Here is a 21,234-nt window from a genome sequence, read left to right as displayed (position 1 = left end):
ATTTGAAACACTGAATGAAGCAGCTTCAGTGTTTCTCCAATGTTCTTCAGCAGACACAGAATATCCGGTGAGGGAGCGGCGAGCTGAGCTGCAGCTTATGTCCACAATTTCCTCAGTTCCTCTGATTTTTTTGTCTTTTTTAAAGAACACAACCATGTTCTTCCTCTTTGATGCAACTATCAGGTGAAGCACAAACTTTATCGTCCTTATCGACTTAAATCCCCCTATCAAGATTGTTTTACTGCCGGTGAGAGCACTATCTTTAGGGTTATGGGTGGGGCTGTTTGTGGTGTTGGTGCCTATTACGAAGCATGACGGACCGAATGAGTTACAGCTCAAACACTGTTTCATTTTGTTTTATCTGCCTCTGCATGAATGAGTAAGAGCTCACTGCCAGATGTCAATATATGTTTCATCGAAGCCCTGAAGTTTAGATTCCTGTAAGTGACTCAATTCATTTGCAGACGTCTTGCTGCAGTTAAAGTGAAAGAACAAGTTAGCAGAGTTTGTCTACATTGATCCAACTTAGTCTGAACATAAAACAGATTATTACAGCGTCAAAGGAGGAGACAGAGTGAGCAAACATGTCGACGGACTTTGACCGAGGTTTGTCATAAGATAAATCATTTTGTTTCCTGAAGGAATTCCCTCAAGCCGATGGAAACAAGACCGAACAGCGAGAACACACAGACACATTAATCCAGATAGAGCAGGTACCAACAGGTAACCTCGTACGAGGCCTTTCTGTACTCGCAGCTCTGTGAAAGCCAGTTGAGCAGCTTTACTGTTTATTTTCCAGGATGCTGCAGACTGAGAGGTGATTCCTTGTGACACATAAAAAGTGAGGCAGCTCTTCTAACAGAGAGGAATGCAAACAGTAGCCTTGGAGCAGCGATGCAAGGCACATCTCTTTTGTATGATTTAACTGCTGATTCGATCTGTTGGGTGTGAGAGAAAGTTTTCCTGTGTGAAACCAACTTTAGATTCCTGCAGAAGTCAAAACACTGAATCATATTCATCAGACATGTTTCCGTTTCAGTGAGGTTTGTCTTCTGTGAAAAACGCGTCACAGTTTGACGGGTTCAGGCCCAAACAGCAGGTGATGTTACAGGAGACACAGTGAGCGCATTGTGTGAGCGGAGAGGTCACGATGAGCGAGCGCAGCGCGGCTGATTGGAGTTAATGCAGAGTTCAGAGTCTGAGGCTTGTTTCCATTACGTCAGCCGGCAGCACCCAGGGCTGGCATGAGGCTGCAGGCCGGCTGGTTCACACAGGGGCACACCTCGCTCTCCCTCCCCCTCTCTCTCTCTCTCTCTCTCCCCCTCTCTCTCTCTCTCTCTCTCCCTCCCTCTCTCTCTCCCTCTGCATGCTTTCTTTCCCCTCTCTCTCTCTGACTAAAGCAGCAGACCTGATAGCTTTCTCTAATGTGTGCAGACATGCTGCACAATGCAAACAGAATTCCTCAACAGCCGTAACCAGGACCTGCTTCTCCACACTCTCACACACACACAAAGGCTCAATGCTTGCAATAACCTCAGTGCTAAACTAAACATTGAGGCTGGAATCACCTGGCAGTGGACATGTTTCGACACGTCAGTGACAGTAATAATTAGGAGAAGGAGAGGAGCAGAGCTGACAGAGTCATGGAGGCCTCTCAGCTGAGCAGATGTGTGTTTCTGACTCCTGTAACAAGCTGCAGAAAATTTCACTCACATCTCGACTTCATTTTGAATTTTCATCTTTATTCTACACATTGAGGGGGAATTCACTAAGAATGAATTGCGGCCGCTGATAGCTCCACAAATTGTGCATCATTTGCCCCCTTTATCTGCCCCGTCTCAGGGTCCGATTCACAAAGAGAACTGCACTGATCATATTCAAGCGCAAACACGCCCATAAAGTTTCACAGCTCCGTGCAGTCTGATTGTGTAGAGAAGCTGTCTGCACCGCCACTCACTGCTCTCATTCATCAACTGAGCTCCACCCTGACGGAGCTCAGCTCCATGCACGGATCGATGATGAGCAGGGAGAGGAGGGAGCAGCTCTGTAACAGTTTCTTGCCCAGACTCAACAGGTGTTTAACTGGTTTCGCTCTGTAACGCAGCTCGCCCAGATATAATAATCCCCGTCATGTGTAACGGCTCCAGACCGCCTGCACATGTGTGTAAACGTGGGCCTGTGTGTACCGGTAATGAGCCTCGGACAGATTGATCTCTTGATGACAAAATATAAGTAACAGACTGTATTTACTGAAATGTTTTGATCATGTTAAAGGTGGAGTTGTCATGTCCGGGAGTTCCAGCAGGTCTGCCGTTGCGAAAACAGCTTATAATATAACTGCTACGATTAATATAGATAACTATCCTTAGTTCTATGAGCTACCAGATCTAATAAGAGCACTAATAGTCCCGGATGTGCCAAGGCAAGCTGCCGCGACACAGTCGAGGCTGCCCTTGCTGTTTAGTGGTAAAAAAAAAACTAACAGCTTATTGATTTGTGTTGGATTCAGGAGGGACATGTTGCAAACACAGATGATGTGTAAAACAACTTCACCCGGGTGGGCTGCATGTGTGAACGCAAACGGACAAATTTTTGACCCCGACTTTTCTCCTGCCAGCGGCCTAGTAACATGCTGGGACATTGTCCGGGTCGGCCGAGGTGTGAACGCAGCAGAATATAGTCAGGAACATGCACGGTGAGAGAGTGACGGAGGAAGGGAGGGGGCAGGAGAGTTACGTGTCAAAATGATCAAACCTGACTAATGACACCGACACTGCACAGCTGCACCGCAAATCTCTTAAAACAGAAGACATCGCATCTCAATCAGCACACTAAGGGACGTAATAGCAGAGGACTGTTTGTGAGTGTGTGTGTGTGTGTGTGTGTGTGTGTGTGTGTGTGTGTGTGTCTTTTTGAGAAACGTGATAGAATTAGTCGCCACATATTCCTGCACCCGCCCCCTCCTCGTCCGACAGGGAAAATGTCCCGCTGCGAGGGACATGTGTGAAAGGGCAGCTCTAGAAAATGTCGGGGTCAGACGGTCCTGAAACTTTTCAGGGAAATGTCAGGAAAGCATGTGTGAAAGAGGCTTTTCATTTTCCAGATGTAAAACTAACTAAACAGCTCAACGAGTTCTCTCAAATGTTTAATGTCGTAGAGCAACAGATCAAAACACAAAAGTGAAAAGTATTTATATTCCCACATTTAGGTACGTCTAATGTAGACTCTAGAGTAGTCAATGTAAATATTGGACTGTGACTAAGCAGGATATACAGTGTTACATGATCTGGATGATTCTGGTGTGATTCGGTCGCTCGTAAATCCTTTGAAAAATTTCATCCTGATGTGAGTTGGAGGACAGTTTGGTCATGAGGTCAGCTACAGTCTGTCTCAGCTCGTGGAGACATAGCTGCTGCTGATTTGAGGTGATATAAAGACGGAATAATGTAAATTATTTTAATATTATTTCTGCAGGAACACTTTTAATCACAATCTGTTTGACGTAAAACACAGATCCTGCAGGTGTTAGAAGTTCATTGACCTGCACGTGTGATAAACTGTGTTGAATATGATCTCTTTAGGACAATATAGCTGCTTTCAATCTGCAGGTTACAATCTGCATTCAGACCCGGGTCACATGACTCTGCAGTAGACCCGGGTAATTATCGCCTCGGCTTCGGCATTGATGGGAACACAAAACCCGTGTCGACACGTTAATCTCCGCCCCCTTTCCGGCGCGATGCTATGCGCCGTCGGTAACTTCTGCGACTCCCCGTCATCTCAGCTACAAATTCCGCCCGTCTCTGTCCGAGCAGCGCTCAAACATCGTTCCAAATTTGTCGGCTACGAGTTTGATAAACAGGCTGAATGAGTAATAGATACAATAAAGTCCTAACCACCGTAACATCTTCACAGGTTACTAACCCTGTCTCCGGCACATTTGTGACGTCAGACGGTGACGCAGCAGAAAAGAGAACGACAGGAGGATACTTCACTGGCAATGGGAAACGAGACAATCAGCTTCTATAAGCGGGTCTTCCTGGGTCTGAAAAACCTGCGTCACCGTGCTAATTTCCGTGGTAAAGGGGTATATGTTTTTGTGTGTGTGTGTGTTCAGGGTGAGTCTGTTATATTTTCAACAGAACCAGGGCTTCCTTGGAATAGTAAATAAGGTTGTGTGTTTTTCTCTACAGAGCTTAACGTGTGACACAAAACAAACAAAGAAACCTACAGATCGAAGCAGCTGCAGACCAGCAACTCCTGTGTTCTGTGAGGTAAAATTTGTGTTTTTTTCTATGGAGTCTGGTGTCTTTGAAGAGAGCGATGTAACAGCTGTTTCTGGTTTAAACAAATAATAACTTACAACAATCTGAGCCTGTTAGTAACAAAAAAAGTTGAAATACTTGGATCAGGCTATTCCCTACCTATTACCTTTTTATCTATGAGTCAATGAGATAAAAATGGTCCCAGGTTTAACAGTTCTGTAATTCTTCTTGAATATTTAAAGCCTCCTTTTTTCGGGAACACTTGAAACCAAAGTACGTATGACTTCCTTCCACAGAAACACAATTCATCAAAGCAAGAACGACTACATTATCAATGAGGTGCAGACGGACCAGATGAGGCAACATCCTCAAACAGACACTCGCTGAGGCTGTGAAGCAATCCATCATGACCACACAGTGTATCCTCACCTCACCTCTCACTGACACTAACACTGTTCATTCAGTAGCCCTACATACACTACACAGCTATTCATCCCTTCAGCAGTAAGCTCACAGCTCGTTTCAAGACTGGAAAAATAAATGTCCGGGTCATGTGCACCTCTTCCAGGATACTTCTTCACCATCAACGTGAACTGGAGACTTGCCATCAGTCAAACCACTTCCTAGTGACAAAATAAGCCCGGGCCTGACAGGGACAATGTGTCTCCTTATTGTGGTGTGTCCACAGGTAGGATCCTCCCTCTGTTTGGCCAGGACCAGGGTGCTAAGTCCTGAAGCTACAGGGCTGTGTTGTCACTCGGTTGGCACTGAGACATAAATCAATACTGGTCTGTTGAGCCTAAAAGCAGTGTTGAACAACACTGTGAGGATTGCTCAGTTTCAGCCGTCCGCTCTGAAGATTTTAGACACAAAGCTAATTTAATTCTGTCGGTGTGTGTGTGTGTGTGTGTGTGTGTGTGTGTGTGTGTGTGTGTGTGTGTGTGTGTGTGTGTGTGTGTCTGTCTCCTCTGGTGTCGATCTCTATCACAGTTTGTATCTGAATGTGTCATTCTGTCTGCTGACACGTTTGACTTTTACAGCTTTGTTTGCAGCTTCTTTGGACGGTTTGAATTCTTCTCACTTCCTGTTTAAACAAAGTGTTATAATAATGCAGCTCGTGTGCTTATTTTTGAACAAAAGAGGATAACGTTCTGAAAACACAGTGCAGTCCTTTGGGTGGGCCTTCTTCACCAGCATCAAAGTTTTAGCAGTGTTAGCTTGAATGTTGCGTCACCATATGTCCCCTGTGTGCGGGTCAAGACGTTGCGCTTGAACACCCAGCGAGGACTGCAGCCGACGGCCAACTGGCACATTTTGTGAAAGACAAGACAAGCAACTTTTAAAATGCTTTTATAACGGAGCTTGGATGGATCATTCCTGAAGCAATCCCTGGATGTCAGGAGAATCTTAAAGCTTTTCTCCACACAGCTTTACACAAATGTCTCTGTCGAGTTAAAGTTTTTAACTTCGTTTTCAGCTAGTGATGCCCATTGCAAATGTGTGTCTCTTTGAATTGAGTTTTTAGCTGGTTATGAAAGAGACTGAAATTAATTCTGCATATCTTTATAGTTACTTTAATGCCTCTAACCACTGCCGGGGGGTAGGTGTCAGACGAGGTGCTTAACTTTGCCTTTTTTCTATATTTTCAAGGCTGGGATTTTTAGTTAATAAACAGTGCTTACACATGTACAGGACAAGATGAGCAAAGAAATAAGAGGCTGCACTTTGTTCACAGGGGTCGCCAAAATTAACACACAGCCAGAAGTTCCTCATCTGAGCTTTAATATGAAATCCCGCTGCATGAAAAGTTCGCTTCATGTTTGGTCAACATCACCTTTATACTCAGAAGCTAGCAAACAAAGTTAGACTAACTAGCTTCATTCAGAAAGTTGAGGCTAAATAGCTTAGCATGCTAACGTTATCACTGATTACCACTCGATGCTACTTTCCGCTCATGTAATTTCAACACCTGCTGAGTCATTGTCACGGCCGCCGCCTGACCCCGGAGGGTTTATTTCTACTTAAGTTTCCCTTTAGGAAAGATCAGTGTTTATTAGCCTTTACTTTAGAGTCCTCTTTTTGTTATAATCATTTATTGATCTGAGCAGCACCCACAGGCCCTTGTTCAGTTGTATTTTTACCTCACTTTGTTGTTGCAAAACAATCACACTTCTTTTTACGGCTGTCAACGAATATTCTAAATTCCAATTTATAACCAAATTGTAATAAAATTTGGATATTAAAATTAATATTCCATGTGAGAAAAATCGGCACTACCGCGGCTGTCTCGCAAGCTCTCACATGTTCTCGTATGTCTGCGCTCTTGGTTACAGAGGATTTTTGAATACACACAGTGTCACTTTATTCAATGATACGTTACTAATTGACTTTTGTCCAGCTGAAACAAGCTAAAACAACAACCTCGTGGCGACTGGTAATGATGACGGAGAATTCAAATCCCAGCCAGGTCAGACAGAGATTCTCAATAACCCTGTCACAGCTTGCTCCAGTTCTACCGTAACCGTATTATTTTATGTTTATTTTATCTGTTTATTTTGCAGGGTGTAGAAAGCCTGTGTTGATCCTTTAATGTTTAAATAAATATATCTTTGCCAGTAAGTTTGTCTCTTGTTGTATTGGTATGTCCTCGTGGACATATTGCACAAAATAAATATTCGAATAGTTCGAACGTTTTTTTAAGAAGGAATCATTCAAATAACATTTTTTTGACAGCACTACTTTTTTTTATTAAATAACTTTCCTTTTTACCAAAAACAACTGGTTTCATGTTTCTTCCCCCAAAGCCGGGTCATAACAGTCATCGGTTGCTAAGTGCTGTCCACTAGCCACACTAATACAATTATTTAGCTTTACTTTGTTTTGTCATTATCAGAGAAAACACGTTAATATCAACAGGATGACAAGTTTGGCTTTGGAAAAAGACAAATTTTCATCTGCACTGATAGCATGAACATTTCCTCCATGTGGGGAACTACAAATTCATTTTTCCGAAATATTAGCTTCTGACTCTGGGGACTCTGACGTTCTTTATGCTTTTGACACAGTCGACCAAAGCATCTTTATTTGTTTCGTGGATTGTTGTGTTGCCATTTGAGGTCCTGGTGTGGAGGGGTCAGGTCTTTCTTGTCTTAATGAAGTGGAGTTCCTCAGGGTTCTATTCTTGAGCCTTTCATTCTTTTCTTTAGGCTCCATTTTTTAACATCACCTCTCGTTCCATTGGTACGCTGATGACCCACAAATTTACCTACCTTTGAAACAGAAAGACTCTAACTCTTTAAGTTTGACTGTCAAAAGAGTAAAACTGAGATCCTGACATTTTGAACCACTGGTGTCTAATGTTTGGACACGTGTTCCCTTGAACTTTATGCAGATACCAAAAAAATCAGTCTCTTGAAACACATTTTTATTCCTTGGCTTTTAGCTCAGTATGAGAGTTTCATTGATTTTGTTGCTTTTGTTATAAAACTGTTCTTTTGTTGTTTTATGGTGTGTTTTCACTGTGCAGCTCATTGTTCAGATGTTGGTTTTAAAATTGCGTAATAAATAAATTTGGATTGGAAATTTCTCCTTCTTTCCCTCCTTTCTCCCCTCCCAAGAGTCTAATTTTGACCATATATGAACACAAGCCAAAATAAACACAGAGGATAAAAATACTGCCATCTCAAGCTGCTCCAGTCTGTGAAAATATTCCCTCTGGAAGTCCCTCTTTAATGAAAACATCTTTCTCAGTGAATTTGTATACTGGGTTCTCTTGTAACAAGCACAGACACAGCCTCTCTCTTCTCCGTCACTCTCTCAGTTATAGCTGCCTCACTTCCCCTGCCAGTGGAAAGAGTTGTGGTTAGTCAGGGGTTCCTATGAAGATCAGCAGGTAAGATACGAAGCATGACTGAGCTCGAGCTGTTGCTTTCTGTATAAACAATGCATGCAGAGGGGTGAAAAGGTGAAGTAGATCACAGCGGCTTCAACATAAGTCTAGTTTTTTAGGCTTCCCAGTCCGGATCCTTCGATGATAAAAAGATATAAACAAATATACATTTATAAAACGTGCAGAGATGCTTTTGATCAAACAGATGGTGTTATGATTACAGGCTTTTGCTAAAAAGAAGTTGTGTCTATAAGAAGCTCATGACATCGGTTGACCTGATCTTTAGCTTGAAAGTCACGTGAAGCAGCCTCAGGGTTCGTGGTCACAGTCCCATAATAACACATAAAGCTATAGAAACCCACGCCATGTCTGCTGGGACAGCATCCACCCATCTGCTACTGTGGGAAAATGTAGAACGCATTATGTGGTAGCAATACCAGAGCTGCAACTACTCAATCCATTTCATTCTGATAACTGATTTATTGTTTTAGTCATTTTCAAGGAAAACATTGTCTGGTTTCACTGCTTGAATGTGAGGAACTGCCTTTTTTATTACAGTTAATAACGAGTGTTTGGTTTTATGGACTGTTTGTTGCACAAAGGAAGACATCTGTAGACACTTTGGGAAACTGTGACGGGCTTATTTTTAAATGTTTTGACATTTAAATCCAAGTGGAGTGGAATCCAAGCTTTCAGCCATGGCACATATAACTCCGTCTCCTCGCCTCCGCAGATCACTTCCAATGACAACACAGCGCTCAGCCACAAGCTAACACTGCCATATTGAGAACAGGCGTCATTATGAAACTCCAGAGAGATTCACAGTGACGCGTCATTACAACATAGCCGAACAAGGAAAGTTAAAGTTACGACCCAGTTTTTATGACGGCTTATATCAGAGATTAAATGTTTTTGTAGAAAAGTGCTTAAATCCGAGAACCCTACGGGAACATCCGCTAGTGCGAGCCGGTGTTTTCGATTTGGTGTCCCGTAACTTTCACCGTCGAAAATGCTGCAAAACCCGACTTTCAGCGGTCTTTGCCATTTTGAGCAGTGTGTGTTTAGGCTGCTCTTGTGCAAAATACATACGAAATAAAAGAAAAACAATACTATTTTTGCAAAGACAAAGACTTCCCGAATCCGGGGATGCCACATGTGACATTGTTTACTAACGTAGTGCGCATGTGCAGACCGAAAGAAGGGGAGGGAGGGAGACAGCGGCAAATACGTCCTGGTAGAGTAGAAGAGGTTAAGGAACGATTGATTAATAATGTTACTATCCTAAAATTGCAATTCCAGTGAGACGATTTGCCGAGATTAAAGATGTAATAAAGAATAATTGAACCTTAAACCTTAGAGTAAACCTCACAGTATACTCTCATACTCTCGGTCTGTGTGTTGTGTAACATTATTCCTCCCTGAATAACAAACGAACATGATTGGACAGTCACATGTTCCCTGTGGGACAAAAGAAAGAAGAGAAACTGTACCTGGTAAAACTCCCTCAGCCATGTCTTCTGTAGGTTCTCAGGCTGGAAAGAGAAGAAAGACGAGACGTTAGTGACGTTGTTAAGATAATTATGGCAGCATCACAGATACAGCGTGGTTACAAACATTGACTCCTACTTAATCAAAAAATGGCAGCTTGGTAATTGGCCCACTTTGGCTTGTGCACTGCTCCTAGGGCAAGTTACCAATAGTAAATATGTATTAGTGAAAACATTTTCAAAATAAAGCTTGCTTAGAAACTTGTGTGGCTTTTGGCAAGAAAGAAAGAAATGATTAAGGAGCAAGAATAATCACAGTTTGGTTTAGACTCCAAAACTACGAGATTGGGTTAGAAAGAAAAAGATCATACTTTGTGTTCAAATAAGAACTAATGTATGTTTGCATTGACCCTCGATCCATGACCTACAACCACCACCCTAAGCAGACTTTTGCACACTTCATTCTACATCACCCGACTTCAACGGCACATCAAAACAATTAGCTAGAGGACAGCGTCCAGAAATGACACTGGAGGGAACCTTTGAAGCGTTACTACTACTACTGACGGCTACTGACCAAGCTGCTGTGAATAACGAGTTAGGAGGTAGAACGGGCTGGTATCAAACTGACACACTTATCCAAACAAGACTTCTCTGGAGAAACAACAAACAGCGGTGTGTGAGTAAGGAACATATGGGGTCTATCTAGCTCATACATGCAGAGGCTGTTTTCTGTGCATCTCTGACAGGAAGTACCCGTCCTCTTCAAACAGCATCTTTCTTTTAGGATCGGAAAGCCTCTCACCATTTTTCTGTCTCACCTTCTTTTGCTTGGCCTGTATCTGTCATCCCCTCTCTCTCCTCCACTGTAAAAGGCTATTCCCAGACCTGGACTGGTCTGTGCAGTGGAAACAGAGACAGGGCCCTGGGCAGTCTACCATTTAAGGAGAGATCTCCCTATGTCGATAACTAGGTCTGATGAACAGCTCTGTGTGTGTGTGTGTGTGTGTGTGTGTGTGTGTGTGTGTGTGTGTGTGTGTGAGACTGTGTGTGTGTGTGAGACTGTGTGTGTCCTAACAAAACTAGTCTATAATAAGAATACAGCAGGGATCTGCAGGCTCTGTAACAAAGCCCTCATATATTACAGCAGTATCCTTGGATGGCATCAGGGCACAAAGCACAACAAACACAGCGTCGCCATGACAATCCTATCTGCACAACATTTACCTATTTGACAAAACAACCTTAAAACTTAAGTGTTACTAATGTTCACTCCGAAATTTCACTTAATCTTTGTATACGCACACAGAGGAACTACTCCTCCATCAGAGCAGCACATTTGTGACACCTCTGCTCGAGCAGGAGCCTCTATAAGACCACAATCTGAAGCACAGTGCAAGTACAGGTCGACACAAAAGGCAGTGTGTCTTTAAATGTCTCTTTGTAGTTTAAATATAGATGTGAAAGTGCATTTTTTAAGCTGTGACATCGCTCTCTTTAAAGCCACCAGACTCCATTGACAAAAGCATCAATTTTACATGGAGAACGCACATGTTGCTGGTCTACTGCTGCATGAGTCTTTTTGTTGTTTGTTTGTTTTTGTGTGTCTTTGGTGTGTGACATAGTTAGTTTGGATCAAACACAATAACACAAACTGACCGACTGAAGCAGCAGCAGAGCAGCAGCTCCTGTGTCCTGTGAGGTAAAATCACTGTTTTTGTGAATGGAGGCTGGTGTGTTTGCAGAGAGCGATGTAACGTCCGTTTGTGGTTAAAACAATCATCTTCCTCTGTAACAAAAAGGTCTATCTCTGTAGGGATCCTTTCTGTAATGTTGTCACACACTTAGAATAACAATCTGAGCCTGTCAGTGGAAACAACAAGAACTTTTAGAGGATGTACTTGCCCCAAATACTTATGTTTCAGCCTGTTTCACCGCTGCCAGCTGAAGACATCTACTGGAGATAATCTTTAGCTTATTGCACTGTTCGTCAATTAGAGCCAAAAATGTGTAAAATAGGTCCCAGGTTTAAAAATAGCAGAATGACGCTTTAAGTCTCGGAAAGATCACATATAAGTGGATTTCACAAGATGAACTTTTCCTTCAGCATCAAAGAAAAACGAACTGAAGAAATCTGATTCTTTCCATAAACACACTAACAGATTAATAAATGCAGTCAAGCCTGATACATGTTGACTTTTCCAGGGGCACCTAAATGCCTCATGTATGTGTGTGTGCGCGCGTGCGTGCGTGCGTGCGTGTGTGTGTGTGTGTGTGTGTACCATGGTCCCAGCCTCAGCCAGATCACACAGAGCGCAGGCCTATATAAGGACATGAGCACTGGACCTTGTCATTAGTCACATGGAGGAGGAGAGAAGGAGAGACAGAGGAGCAGAGAGAGCTCCACCTGAACATCCTGGTTCCTCTGCACAGAGATACACACGTCTGCACTGACCGCCCACTCTGACAGGTGCAGGTGGCTGCTGTTCTGCATGTGGCTTTCCAGACTGCAGTGCACGTTTGGCACCAAAACCTAATTCAATAGATTTTTCTGTGTATCAGGTTCAGACATTTATAACAAGCACCCCAGTAGCAGACAATGTAGAAAGATGAATTTACTAATCATCCCGATGTTTTTCAGAGTAATCTCTAGTTCTTTTTTGTTTCAAAACGGAAACCTGAACATTGTGATACCAAAATAATCCGCTCCCACGTCTACAGATTAATCTGTTCTGAGAGTTTGAGATTAAAAAAAAACAAGACAGCGAATAGAGAACAACCTCCTCCTGCGGGCTCAGATTTTAGTATTAGAAGTGTTCTTGTTTCTGTTTTTAGGACGTCTGTAGTCCGAGTCATACTAACCAATCAGCAGGCTTTGGCGTATGCAGGAAAAACAGTCCATGTGCAGAGCAAAAGCAGGCGGGTTGCAAACCACTGTCGTACCATCCCGACTGTCGTTGACGACCATCTGACGAGGATTTATCTTTTTTTTAATCTCAGACATCTGCATGTAAATTCAGCTAATCTGTTCTTAGACCTCGTATCAACTCTGTTCCCCTCCCTCAAGTTGTTACGCTGTAAACAATGCAGTGCATGGAAAAATAAGTTCTTTCGCCGCCACTCTTAAAGGCTACATCATCTTCAGAGGATAGCTGCTGGAGGCAGAGGTTGTAGTCCTGGTGACAATCATGTTTACTTTCTCACTTTCAAAATATGGCATCTCAAACAGACTGAAGCTGGCTGGACCCGAGCCGTTAGAGACCGCTGAGGTCAAGTCTTCTACAAGCAAGTCAGTTCATCTTTGGACTCTGAAGCCGTGTCTGTAATAAGGCTGCTGGGAAGTGTTCAGCTCGGTGTCAATATGGAGGAGACGGAAAAGAAAACATGTTTGTGGGAAATTTAATCTCTTTGATATTCTATAAAAGCTAAGATGATAAAATCATATTAAATATTGTTCCAGTCTGAACAATCAATGTCAGGTTTACTGATCAAAAGGAATAAGGTATTAAATGCAAGTAGACATCATCTTTTCTGTGTCATCATGCTAGGAGCAGGAATTAGGATGCAAAACACGTAGCGGAAAGAGCAAAGTAAGACGGCCGTGAGAGGCGTTTTTGCAACAGCCCCATTTCTGGAAACACCCCAAACAGTACAAGCATACCCAGCTTCATCCCATTATGTTGCACTTATCGTGTAGACTACAGCTCTATCCATTGGTTGTTTCTCTCGGGATCACTGTTAGCCAGGTGCATCACACTCAGATCAAACAGACTCTCTGCAGCTCTGATGCATGATGGGAGTTTATCTCTCAAAAACCTGCCTCACTTCAAAGCCGACAACAGCTTCAAAGAGGGCTGAAAACCTGGTTATGAGGAAATGAAACCACTTTGTTTATGGTTAAAGAATCTCAAGCTGAGAACATGTGTCCTAGAAAACAGCCACAGCTCGTAAAAGATTGATCCAGAGAGATGTGTCAGGGGTGTTCAGATTTAGGCTGACCCGTCTCTGATGTGACGTTCTGGGGAACAGATGTCGGCCTTGGACCGGGCTGATCAGAAGAGGGCCAGCGGGGCCCTCGGAGGCCGGGGCCCAGGAGAGAGAGCGCGCTAATAAGGGAAGTCTATATCTGTCACTGAGACACTTTGAACCAGAAGTTAATTTGCAGTTAATTGGAAAGTGGGGCTTCACTGTCAGAGAGGCAAAAATAAACCTGTCCCCTCCCCAGCCTCTCCTCCTCCTCGTACACCTCCTCTTCCTCCGCTCAGCGCTCTCCACCTCCTCTCTCTGTGTTTCTCAGCCCATGGCCTACTTTTGAGACAGCGTGGCGAACTCAGAGACTCAAGAGGAAATGCTTTTAGATTTCGGCCCGCAGAAAAGTAGATCTGAAGTGGCCTTGCACTCTTGATATCAACAAAGCATCACAGATGGACATATTAGACGGAGAAGGAAATCTGTTGTGTCCTCTCCTGTGAAATATAGACCAAGGTTTAAAACACCAAACTCAAACTCACTCACTTTTTAATATTTCATCATTTTCGCTGCATTTCCACAACATCAGAGCACACATCTCCTTTTCATTCAGTGGATACATCATCCCACCACGTCTCTGAGCTCTGATTGAAGGTGTGACCGTCTTGTGACCAGATATTTGCAAATGCTTGATCTTTGAATTTAACAAATACAATGCAAAGCACTGTAGCATGGTCCAATCCTTCTGTCACACTGAGCACAAGCACGTTTCACAACGTGACTCAGCTCGGACCGATATTTCAAAGTTATTAAAGGCAACACTTTGAAGTAGATACACCCTCATGTTTCTTAAAGGGGCCTCTTACTAAAACCACAGTAAGGGTTTCCCACTGACCAATAGCGGTGTGAAGCAATGCAGCTACTTTCAGTTTAAAAAGACTACGAGCAGGGCCAAACAGAGTCTGTATGACTGAACATGTGAGAGACTGTTTTGCAACACCCCTGTGTGTGAAAATGAAATTCCAGAGTAATGCGCGCTGACGTCTCGGCAACAAGAAGCAGGAAGTGATGAGTAAGAAGATTGAGAACTGTAAATGCTGTAAATGTCATGCCAAGTGGACGGTGGTTGTTTGGTTACTTACTTCTTTAAAGATAATTTCAGTAGTTTTAAACCTGGGCTGAATTTGAACCTGGGTCTAAATGAATTACTGTAAAATTTGGTGCATAAGACGCACTTTTCATACATTTATTTAATCTAAAAAGTGGCTGCGTCCTATAAACCGGTGCGACCAATATACCAGTGTAAAATGCAGAGAGGTATGTTATTGTGTTACGGTATGTTACCCAGACGATGGCGCTATAATCCAGCTAAAGTTGCCGGTTGTTACGTGGTGACGTCACTCCTCCGCATTTAACTGTTTCCGGGTCCGTGCCGCTACAACGTCTCCTGTTTTACAATATGCCGCAGTGCTGTTTTGTGTTTGGAAAACTGACCTGATTGTTGCTAACGCTTCGTCACAGACATGCTCTGTCATGATCGCCACAGCAGCCACCACCGTCACAACAATCATCGTTACCGTAGGCTGCCAGCTACCGCTAGCTACAGCACCGGTAGCAGGATTGCAAACTCGACATGGTGTAAAAAGATGGTCGGCTGTAATCTGTGCGTTTTGAATGTGTTTTAAATGACAATAAATGTAAATAACTTGTATGCAAGTTCTTATTAATAAATAGCTATAGAAAACCTTTTCCCTCTGGGATATCCCCAAAACAGACTGAGACTTACACTCCGGATTTTACAGTACAACAAAAAGCTTTGGAATTGCTCCAGTAGATACTGCTTCAGACAGCAGTTGTGACAGGCTGTAATTTAATCCTTAGAGACAAATGCTTCCAAAGAAAGTGCTGTTGATTGTTATTCTAAGTGTGTGACAACATCACAGAAAGGATCCTACAGAGATAGACCTTTTTGTGACAGAGGAAGATGATTGTTTTTAACCACAAACAGACGTTACATCGCTCTCTGCAAACACACCAGACTCCATTGAAAAAAACAGTTATTTTACCTGAATACAGGAGATTCTGGTCTGCCTCTGCCTTGTTTGTTTTGTTTGTGTTATGTTTGACTTTGGTGTTTCAAATTATTACCGCTGATACAACAACATATTCCTATAAAAATATAACACAAAAAAATCAGGCCGTTTAAAGCAGCGGTAGACCAGTAACTCCTGTGTTCTGTGAGCTAAAATCACTGTTTTTGTGAATGGAGTCTGGTGTGTTTGCAGAGAGCGATGTAACGTCTGTAGGTGGTTAAAACAATCATCTTCCTCTGTAACAAAAAGGTCTATCTCTGTAGGGATCCTTTCTGTGATGTTGTTACACACTTAGAATAACAATCTGAGCCTGTTAGTGGAAACAACAAGAACTTTTAGTGGACGCACTTTGATCCATCAAGGATTATGTTGCAGCCATTACAGCCTGTTTCACTGCTGCAAGATGAACACATCTACTGGAGCAAAAAGGGCCGAGGTTAAAAAATACCAGAGTTCCCCTTTAATCCTCTTCTTCTTTATAACAGTAACATGAAGCTCTACGAGTTGAGCAGAGATCACAACCTTAGGGATGCCTCAGACCCTCAGAGGTCGTGACCTGAAGTCTTTCCCATGTGGCTCCTCACTGAGGCATTCTTTGGCTGTAGTGCAGCAGCATTCCCCGTCCTGGTACCACAGCAGGCCGTTTAAACTGAGGCTGGTGGGGAAATTACATCAAGGCCAGTCCAGTTTAAGACCCCCACGGCGCCCTGCTGGGAACACATGGCCACCACATGAGTCTCCTCCTTCTCCCCATACTCTAACTTCTCTTGGCCTCAGTTAAAACTACAATATTATTATTTTCATGAGGCTCTTCTGATCTCCAGGTTTGTCTCTGCTGGCCCTTTTTTTCATCATCCAAACAATCACGCTATTCTTCTTCTCCTAGCCTGCGTGCACAGTCTCACTTTCCCAGAACAGACGGGCATGGGGTAATAAAAATAAATTTCTGCAGCGTGCAACCTCCATAATTGAACATAAGTGAGTGGAGATGAGTCTTAAAAAAGAAACAGTCGCTTGGTTACACCTGGCACTAACACCAGATGCACGCAGGTCTATAACAGGAAGAATAAAGACGTATTTAAGGAACAATGAATTAAAGGTAGACAACAATAGAGCTCTGGTTTGGTTGTTCATGTCAGAGATGGAGATGGAAAGAAACAAGTGGACCTTGCTCTGAAGCAAATCAGACACAGGACTGAAACTATAACAAGCTTCAACCTCAAGGACGTCAGAACACGTAGAGTAACATACATACATACATACATGTAAGGACCAGGGTTCATGCTTTTGTCCTCAGTAGTTCATAACATCACTTGTAGTATTACTCCTCTATGAACTGGATGAACTCTCCTGCTGCTTCCAGCTCCTTGAGGCTGACCAGTGCCCAGTGTGATGAGCTGTGAGCTCGGATCAGTACCAGGATTTCTCTGATGGACACCAACTAGCAGCGTTCAGTTTCAGCTGTGGAGCGCCTGTCCATCTGTCTCCGCTGAGTGGCAGTTTCACTGTATCTAGCAAGCCACACGTGGGCTGAGATCTGTCTTACTACAGCGCTATGAAGCCAAAATAAACAGATGTTACTGAGATTTAATGACAATAAACAGGCTGACAGGATGCTGAAATAACTACATCAGGATGCAGGTTTGGAAAAAGTCAGAGTTCATGCTTTGTCAGGTCTGTCTGTGAGACGACAAGAACACTACTTTAAAATGAATGTTCGACCATTTATGGTGCAAACTCTGGACATCAGGAGAATCTCAAAGCTGCTTTTCTGCACATTCAGCTTCGTCGAACCTCCTGTATTCAAACTGTATAACATGCCTAAAAATCAAGCACATTGTCACTCCTGTACACTTAGATAAACTATAAAGGAGGCATTATTAGACCTTCATTCCAAATCATAACCACCAGATTTGCCATGCAAAATAAGGGAATAAATCATGATGGATTTTATTACCAGGAAGCCTTGAAATGCTTCTCTGAACAACCACAGACGCGTCTTCCAAAGAGAATCCGTCGCTGCTTTGATATCGACCCGAACTTGAATGAATTATAACCATTACTTCTTATAACAGGACTTCAGGTGCTCGTCTACAACGTCATAAATAACCCAACAAAAATCTTTAACTAAACTTACACAGGTAAAATGTACAGCAGAGGCCTTTCCCATGAAGCTCCTCGTGCATGGGCATCCTGTGTGTGTTTTAGTGTGTGTGCTTGCGTGTGTTGGCTGTTAAAAAAGGAGGTTACTGGCTTTCAGGGGAGCGGACAGATGACTAAAAATACCTCTGTAGATGGAGGCCGCTGACTGAGGGCAGGAGGGGGGATCTGAGGAAGAACAGCAGCAGGGGGATCGTTTGATTGGCTCTCTTTCAACAGGTTGCTGCTGATGTCACTCTCCCTAACAAGTCCTCTCTGGTGGAGGCCGGATGGAGCGGAGGTGCGTCCCCTCAGTGTTTTATTTAACTTCACATCAAAGAGGCTCATTATGGAATTAATTAGAGCAAACTCACTCAGAGGAAACTCGAAATTAGACCTGAGCGGACTCTGGAGAGACGCCTTCATCCGTCCAGAGGAACAGGTACGGAGGAGGACGAAGGCCTCAGCACGCTTCAAACAGAGCCTGAAACATCCCTTAGCCCTTTAACGGAACACTCCGGGGGGCTGCATCCCACCGCTTTTAAACCTTCAGGAAGACATCATCCCAAAGCTCACCCACATGTGCAGAGATGAAAGCAGGATTTTAACTTCTCTTTCAAGTATTTTTTTCACTTCCCTCTTCTGTCACATGTGGGTGCCACAGCGCGGTGGAATCCCACGTGTTCAAAATTAAAGGATCCTCATCTGTCGTCAAGTTTCCAACCAAACTCAGTGCGAAGTTTTTTAGATAATCCACTAAGGAAAAGACTAAAAAGTGGATGTAGCATCTTGGTTTCAATGTGTAAGAGCCTTAAACCTGCATTCCTTCTAATGTCCAGCAGGGGGCGACTCCACTGGTTGTAAAAAGAAGTCTGCTAGTATAGAAGTCTATGAGAAAATGGTCCCACTTCTCTCTTGATTTGTGGTCTCAATCTCTAGTTTCAAGTCTTCTTCAACACAGCATGATGTTCATTTAGTCAGTGACGCTCCCATTTAGAGTCACACAGACCAGGAAGCAGGGGAGGGTTTAGGGCGGGGCTACCTGTGATTGACGAGTTGCTACTGATGCGACCACAGCCCTGAAGAGAAAGAAGCTGGTATAGAAAAAAGATGTTTCTGTCCATAAATTATCTGTTAAAAGCTTTTCTCCTGTGATATAAAGAGAGACTTCAATTAAATCAAACTTAAAGATCTTGAAAAGTGGCACAAACATCCTGATAGCATAAAGACGAAACAGAAGATGAGCTCAGAGCGTTGAAAGAGGGGCAAAGTAACTCCTATTATATTCAAACTTCTATATTTAGACTGCTCTGTAGATCAGAGTGTGCAATACATAAACTGCAGCACACAGAAACAGTTTATACTGCTTAGCTTCAGGCTAACGCAGCACTGCTACAGTGTTTTCAACATGAACACACCCGCTCTTTTCTGTTCGAATCAACGCTGCAATCAGCTGGGATTTGTGTAGATTGAGTGTCATAAGAAAACAGGAAATGACATCACTCGGAGCGACCACAGAGAGCCTTTTCCTCACCACACTCACACACACTGCACACACACTTACTGCTGAGGCTGATGCAGTACAGTAAAGGCAGCTCTGCAGGGTATCAGCAGCGCGGTACAGGGTTGAAAACCTGTTTATATTATATTTTCTATATATAACTTCACAGTTTAGTTCCACATCAGATCAGAATGAAGCACATGTAAAATGATCTCTTAAGTTGCTTCTCTCAGTAAGATTCAGCCCTGAAATGTGTCCACATTGTGCAACACAAGGTCTTTAGGGAGCTCAGTAACTGACGGAGCTGAGCTGCTCTCGGCACACTGCGAGCTCTCCCACTCACACCTCTGCCATGTGTTACTCAACACACACACAAACTCCTGCAACAACATGATGCAGTGAGCTGCTGAGCTGCACTCCCAACCTTCTACATATGGTAATGTCTCAGATTCAACTTTGATTTCATTCATTCTGACACCTCATGAGCCTTTGATTCTTTATGCATCAAACATCTGTTTACAGGTGTGTACTACTGCTGTACTAGAGGTGTTCAGCTTGTAGTTCGACCCCGACCCTCGGCTCTTTGCTGCACGTCTTCCCCACTCTCTCCTCCCATATTTCCGACTCTTTCCGACTGGCTGTGACGACCAACTGTCAGGGCTTCCTGTGTAGGCAGCGGCTAGTGATAAACGACTTCCAGCCAAGACTTCCTTTTCCATGCAATGCATTGTTTACAGTGCAACAAGCAAGCTGAGAAGCGAGAATGGAGTTGGAGTTGAGAGACGACGTCTAAGTGCAAGACTGTTAGGTGCACTTTCATGCGGATGTCTGTTTATAGAGATGAATTAAATCCAGTCCGGCGCCTACAGATTCTACATTTTTTGCAGAATCAGTAAAAAACCTGAATACGGCATTTTCACGTTAAAAATCTGAGTCTCATCAGTTTCATGAGCTACAAGCCGAGCCGCAAACTTCTTCAGCTCAGCGCGTTTCTCTGATAACGCAAGATTCAGACATCAAAAGATTGGATCTGGTTAAATGATGTCGTTTAAATGTTTAAATGTCTGATTTAAGTTCATTTTAGGTTTTGTTTTTTTACTTTTCCAACAATGTTATCAGTGTGCATTTAATCCGTGTGAAAATCTGTTGACACTTCTACACTAAGAACCAAATGGTGGTGATAAGCAGCTGATACCATCTCATCTCAGGAACCCTATCACCCCATCAGTTTATTTTTGACTCCACGCCTTTGAAACTGGAGCTTTTCTACTTAATTGTACAGAATTACGCAGAACAGTCTATCATTACACCCCTGGAGGCCCTCTGGATACTAACTGCTCATGGCTTAATGTAGGAGTCACATTAGCATCTCTCTGAGCTTGTCATTAGCACCAAGTTATTTGGTTTTATCTGAGACTCAGCAGAAAGACAGAATAAAAGGGAAATACTGAACACCAGCAGTGTGCGAGGGAGGGAGTGTCTGAGGATTCAGACTTAGACTTAGACTTAGACTCAACTTTATTGATCCCTTTGGGATGACTCCCTCTGGGAAATTCAAACCCACCATGCTGTAATTACAGGTCACAAATCAGGCTCAGATAAAGAGTCCATACAGTGAAGGCCTGCTATGATCCACGTCTTCCACCCCTGCTGTTAGAGGGGACTCTACTCTCTACTCTACTCATACAAAGATACTAGAGGTCGACCGATAGTGGATTTTTAAAGGCCGATATAATAACGATAGTTTGTTCGAGGAAAAAGCCGATAGCCGATTAATCGGCCGATATCTCCCTACCCCACGAAAAAAAAATCAAACTATGAACTAAACATGAATCTCAAAGAGTAATCAATACCTACATAAATAAAATAAGTAGTAAAGAAAATATAATCT

The 21,234-nt window shown here is 43.2% G+C and overlaps 1 protein-coding gene across 2 annotated transcripts in view; it reads right to left on the bottom strand.

Moving 5' to 3' along the window:
* The window catches only part of LOC138589011 (inositol polyphosphate-5-phosphatase A), a 177,762-nt gene that overhangs the window by 126,348 nt on the left and 30,180 nt on the right, over positions 1–21,234 (bottom strand). For both annotated transcript variants that reach the window (XM_069659282.1, XM_069659281.1), the window contains exon 2: positions 9,645–9,686. In XM_069659282.1, the coding sequence (XP_069515383.1) occupies positions 9,645–9,686 (42 nt within the window). The remainder of the gene's footprint in view (positions 1–9,644; positions 9,687–21,234) is intronic.

The sequence above is a fragment of the Semicossyphus pulcher genome, unplaced genomic scaffold, assembly GCF_022749685.1.
Source record: "Semicossyphus pulcher isolate SPU_LCO1_2020_fin unplaced genomic scaffold, fSemPul1.0.p SCAF_12, whole genome shotgun sequence".
Taxonomy (NCBI): Eukaryota; Metazoa; Chordata; class Actinopteri; order Labriformes; family Labridae; genus Semicossyphus; species Semicossyphus pulcher.
This window is presented reverse-complemented; position numbering and strand designations above follow the sequence as displayed.